The sequence below is a fragment of the Azolla caroliniana genome, unplaced genomic scaffold (genome assembly GCF_043228905.1).
Source record: "Azolla caroliniana isolate FFs.n. ecotype wild unplaced genomic scaffold, voAzoCaro1.0.p SCAF_20, whole genome shotgun sequence".
Classification (NCBI taxonomy): Eukaryota; Viridiplantae; Streptophyta; class Polypodiopsida; order Salviniales; family Salviniaceae; genus Azolla; species Azolla caroliniana.
Window position 1 is genome coordinate 428,536 of NW_028230455.1, and position 5,902 is coordinate 434,437.

At 35.5% G+C, this 5,902-nt stretch overlaps 1 protein-coding gene across 2 annotated transcripts; it reads left to right on the forward strand.

Annotated features, from left to right (window-relative positions):
• The first annotated feature begins 1,050 nt into the window (after positions 1-1,050).
• On the forward strand, positions 1,051-5,127 carry LOC147850678 (protein IQ-DOMAIN 5-like). 2 transcript variants are annotated; one of them, XM_087335434.1, is made up of 5 exons: positions 1,051-1,460; positions 2,474-2,764; positions 3,538-3,786; positions 4,453-4,563; positions 4,698-5,127. In XM_087335434.1, the coding sequence occupies exons 1-5, from the start codon at positions 1,413-1,415 to the stop codon at positions 4,923-4,925; spliced, it is 927 nt and encodes a 308-aa protein (XP_087191560.1). In that variant the 5' UTR covers positions 1,051-1,412; the 3' UTR covers positions 4,926-5,127. The 2 variants fall into 2 exon arrangements, with proteins under 2 accessions (XP_087191560.1, XP_087191561.1); XM_087335435.1 differs by having other exon boundaries at positions 1,052-1,460; positions 2,477-2,764.
• The last annotated feature ends 775 nt before the right edge of the window (positions 5,128-5,902 follow it).

The window sequence follows — 5,902 nt, forward strand, 5'->3', positions numbered from 1 at the left end:
CTTAATGGCTTAAACCTTCAATACATGTTTAGAAATATGTAAATGATTTGATTTGACTTTGGGGTTTAAGGGTTCAGTTTGAGGCTTTGTCAACTTAACAGTTTCTGGCTTATCTGGCTTCAAACCACAATTTAAATAGGTTAATAGTTTTGGGGGACATTTTTGTATTATCTATTAAATATATGAATTAGTTTTATAAACAATGTTGTAATGCATATAAACATGTATTATGAAGTTTCAACTTCTTCCCTAACAAATTTATGCTAAGTTTTAAAAGAAAATAACTCTTTCTTGAAAGATTGAGTGTACAACTAGCAAATTAAGTAAGAGCCACGAAACCGCAACTTATTGGCTTAACAATTTGTAGATTGCTTGAATCAATTTGGTTTGAGCTTGAAAACTCCTCAAACAATTTGACTGGAGCAATTTCAGTTTAAAGATTCGCCGGTTTAGTTTAGTTCGGTTTAAAGTTTCAAAATTTTCAAATTCTTTGAGTCTAGAGACCTCGAAACCGAACCAAACCAAACCATTGTAGATGATAAGAATCGAACTCATTTTGGGCACACAAGCATTGTTTGCCTGCGACCGCTACGACCTCTCTCGGCACAAAATGCATTGACAGTATATAACCCACAACAAAAGACTCAAATCCTTGAGCTCATATGCGCCCATTGAGGCATCTGTTAGATAGCAAACCATTTTGGATACGGGTTGTGATGCGAATGAGTGCTTGATTATCTCCCTTCTAAAAAGGCTATTTGTGCAATTTACCATGTTGTAGACCATGATGGGGGATTCGGCATGTGGGTGAAATGAACCTTAAGGAAGGGACAATCATCATCGTTTCACACACTATCCACAATTGTTCCGTGTTGGAAATGTGATGGGGGTGTATGAATGTAATGTAATGAAATGTTTTGATTTTGAGAATTATAGGGGTATGAATGTAATGTAATGTAATGAAATGCTTTGATTTTGAGGATTATAGGGGGTATGAATGTAATGAAATGTTTTGATTTTGAGGATTATAAGGGTATGAAATGTAATGTAATGCAATGAAATGTTTTGATTTTGAGGATTATAGGGGTATGAAATGTAATGTAATGCATCAAGAGTTGGCCATCATGGATCTCATGTAGCATATGTATACAAACTTTTTAGATCTCTTGGAGAAGGACAGAAGTTATATTATTAGCTCTCATCAATTCATGTCCTCTCTCTCTCCCACACATTTGCATGTGAAATTGTTGTGCATGGAGCTAAAGAATTTGATGGAAACAAGTTAAACCCTTAAATTGTAGATTTGATTGGGACCTTCTTTTTCTCTTGTTGCAGTGTTTTCTTCTATTCTTTTGAGTGTGTTTCTCAAATTACCCACAAAAAATGAGGTGAATTTTTTTTTTGCCATTTTGATGGGCACATCGAAGGATTGGATTCTCACAAAAGCACCGCAATACGAGGTAATTGGTTTTAGTTTATGTTTTTTCACATCGATTTCTCCATTGATTCTTTTCATGTTTATTCACATCGATTTCTCCATTGATTCTTTTCATGCTTATTCAGATCGATTTCTCCATTAATTTTTTAATTTCCTGTCTTTTGCTTGTTTTTCACATGGATTTCTCCATTGATATCTTGTCTTGTTTCTTCATATGAATTTCTCTGTTTTTTGTTCGCTTGTTTCACATGAAATTTGTCCATTAAATTTTTGCATGAATTTCTCCATTACATGTTTTTTCTGATCTGTTTCTCCATCGATTTTTTACATGCCTTTTGGTTGTTTTTTCGCATGGATTTCTCGCTTCTCATTTCTTTTTCTTGTTTCATGGCATGAAATGATTTATTTCACTAGGGTTTTACAAACTTTTGATGATGATTTTTTGAGAAGGATTCAGTTTTTAGCAGAGTCTTATTTTGTTCTACTGTTTTACAGATTTAGCGTTTGGTGAAGCTTAGCAAGATTTGTTTGCATTTTTCTTTTATCTGGTCTTTACATAGATTTCTCCACTGTTATCGATATAATCCTGAAAGCCTTAGAAGGATTGTCAATTCTATAAATAAAACATTGGCGTTTGTTGAAGCATTTGCATCTCTGGTTTTTCGTTTCCTTCACATGTAATTTCTCCATTGATTTCTTCTACAATCCTGCATGTTTAAACTGTATTATAGCAGCTTTAGCTATTGTTGAAATTTTATAAAACATTGGCTTTTGTTGACATTGATTTCTTCACATCGAATTTCTCCATTGATCCCTACAATCCTGCATGTTTAAACTGTATTATAGCAGCTTTAACTGCTGTTGAAATTTTACAGTTTCCTTTTATTGTTTTTGGTTTGTTTTGATTGAATCATACTGATTTCTGTATGATCCTGCCTATATATTATCATGTAAATTATCCTGCATATATATTATAATCATGTAAATAATGTATTAACAAACTTAAATCTGTCTGGGGATTTTTGCTGGTGCAAGAAGGATTTGAGCCATGGATCGAACCTCGACACGAAGAAAAAGCAGCGCAACTGGAAGGTTTTATGGAAATGTTGTCACTTGATATCTGATGACAAATCAAGTGTTTGTGGTGAAGAAGAGGTGGAGAAGGAGAATGAGAAGGAGGAGGAATATGCAGGAAAGAAAGATTATACTTCAAACATGATGGAAGCTACCATTGCAATAGTACCAGGAATTACTGAATCTGAGCCATATCCAGCAGCTGAAGAGATGGCTGCCATCCGGATCCAAACTGCATTCCGAGGATTCTTGGTTTAGTACCATAATCTGTTTTAACCCTATTTCTATGTATGTGTGTATGTGGTATGTGGTATGTGTATGTGGTATGTGTATGTGTATGTGGTATGTGCTTGTGTATGTGTATGTGCATATGAATATGCATGGCTTTGTTTGTATTGTACACATATGTGGGTCATTTGTGCATGTATGAATACATGCACACATGCATCTGCAGCATTCTCTCTCTCATGTGTTGCCATGTTTATCTGATATGTATGTATGTGTATGTGCTTGTGTATGTGTATGTGTATGTGTATATGAATATGCATGGCTTTGTTTGTATTGTACACATATGTGTGTCATTTTGTGCAAGTATGAATGCATGCACACATGCATATGCAGCATTCTCTCTCATGTTTTGTCATGTTAATCTGATGTATGTATGTGTTTCATGTGTGCCATGTATGAATGCATGCACACATGCATTTGCAGCATTCTCTCTCTCATGTTTTGTCATGTTAATCTGATGTATGTATGTGTTTCATGTGTGCCATGTATGAATGCATGCACACATGCATTTGCGGAATTCTCTCTCTCATGTTTTGCCATGTTAATCTGATGTGTATGTGTATGTGCTTGGCTTTTGTTTGTATGTATGTGTGTTATGTATGCATGTACGAATGCATGCACATGTATATATGCATTTGCACATACATGTATATTATATGCATTTGCAGCATTCTCTCTCTCTCCATGTTTTGCCATGTTAAATCTGTGTATATTTGCTATTGGTGGTTTTTTTACAGGCGAGAAGAGCTCTTTCGGTCTTGAGAAGCCTCATGCGGCTTCATCAAGAAGCAATGGACACGAAGAGAGGGCCGAGATTCCAGAGACAATCGAACGAGAGCTTGCTTCGATCCGTGCAACCTTTCGTGCGAATGCAAGCTCGGATCCATACCCACCGAGCTCTCAAAAAGAAAGAAGAAGAAGGCCACCCGATACAACTTCCCAAGAGCTTATGCCATACCATTGAATCTCGACCAGCCGACACTGAGGTGCACATAACAAAAAAAAAACACTCATTTATTTTAATGACAATCTACAGTCTGGAATGGCCCGTAGATCTTGTTGATATATGTTTTTATTAACAATAATCTTAATCCACTAACCCAAACATGAAGTTCCATCCCCTTTTGTTTTGTAACCAAATTATTGCTTTATTGAATGAACAAAAACACTCATTTATTTAATGACAATCTAAACGCCGGAAAGGCCTGTAGATCTTGTTGATATGTGGTTTTAATAACGATAATCTTATTAATCCGCTAAACCCAAACATGAAGAAACCGAATTGCTTTATTGAATGAACAAAAGGAAACCCTCATTTATTTAATGACAATCTTTGTCGGAAAGGCCCGTTGATCTTGTTGATATGTGGTTTTATTAACAATAATCTTAATCCGCTAAAAACCCAAACATGAAGTTCCATCCTCTTTTGTTTCGTAACCAAATTATTGCTTTATTGAATGAGCAAAACACTCATTTATTTTAAGGACAATCTAAATGCCGGAAAGGCCTGTAGATCTTGTTGATATATGGTTTTATTAATGATAATCTTATTAATCTGCTAAACCCAAACATGAAGTTCCATCCTCTTTTGTTTCGTAACTGAATTCTTGCTTTATTGAATGAACAAAAAAGACCAAATGTGGTAATGGCAGGGGTGGTGCGATAGCATAGGAACGATGGAAGAGATTGAAGCGAAGGCACAACGAAGACAAGAGGCAGCGATTAAGCGAGAGCGGGCAATGGCATATGCTTTCTCTAATCAAGTAAAAAAAAAACATTGTGCTATATTTTGAATCTCCTTTTTTTTAAACATTGTATGTTTCCATTTTGTTGATCATAATATTGTTGGGAGTCTTTGCCGACGGAAAAAAACCCAAAAAAATGTTTCCATTTGCAGTGGAGAGTGAATGCAAAGCTAGATGGAAGGTCATTGCTTTACTATGAGCTTGGTAACTCAACATGGAGTTGGATATGGTTAGATCATTGGATTAGTGACTCTTCACCACCTAGTATGGATACTAATCCTCATCAATCCAAGAAAGGTGAAGAAAACAATGCAAAACATGGTGGTATCACCCTCGAAGGACCTCCGTCTTGGAGGACCAAAAGAAGAATGTTACATTAGAAACAAATAATAGCCATGGGTATAAAGCGAAAGAGGAAGTCTCCATGGAATTTGGAATTAATTGAGTCTAGTCGTAGCCCTAACCCTAAATCCTGGCTAGTGCATAGTTTTGGATTTGGAGAATATCATGAATGATCTAGCATGCTGATTGGCGATGCATATGGTATGATGAGTTGGGTGTCACAATGTTAAGTGACAACTACTATTCGACAAGATAAGTGACACCTATTCGACAAGCTAATTCTTCGACATAATTTCACAATATGATCCATCTATATTGAAGATCCTACCTGCTCTCTTTGATCATTGTTATGCGTTGCTCAAAAAGTACAATGTGACCACACAATTTGTTTTGCTCCACACATGTTATGTTACTAGAGATGTTTTGTGAGAGAACATGCGGAAGGACATTATCGTTATCAACGAGTTTATTGTGAATCCTTTTCATTGACCGAAAAAGTTGTTTCCCAATCGAAACCTGATTCCTTTCAACGAATGGGGTGGTTGTTTTTGTTGCATTTTGCTTTTTTCAAGATTTTTCACAAGAGCTAATATCCAATCACTTCAGTTGATATCATCTACCCTTAATATGTTATAAATAATATAGTCCATAACATTATGTGTTTGAGATCGATGCAACCTCACCCAATTGTGTTTCTTCCCAATGGTTTGAATTATGGCGAGTTTTCCACATATTTTAGACACATTCATGTCGGGCATTGGGGAACACCAATTTCATCATGGAAGCAACCAAGAGGGTTTGTTAAAATATCTAAATATCTAGCATCACTATCTATCTAAAATTTAAAAAAACAATGTCTCATCTCCAAATTATGCTAATATACGGATAAAATTGTTAGGTGAATGTTAAATTGGAACCAACACACAAGACAATCAATCATTGCATTTCAAGTACTCTTTATTCATCACACAAGTCATATGTGCTAAAAGAAAGGAATGGCATTCACATCATTTAG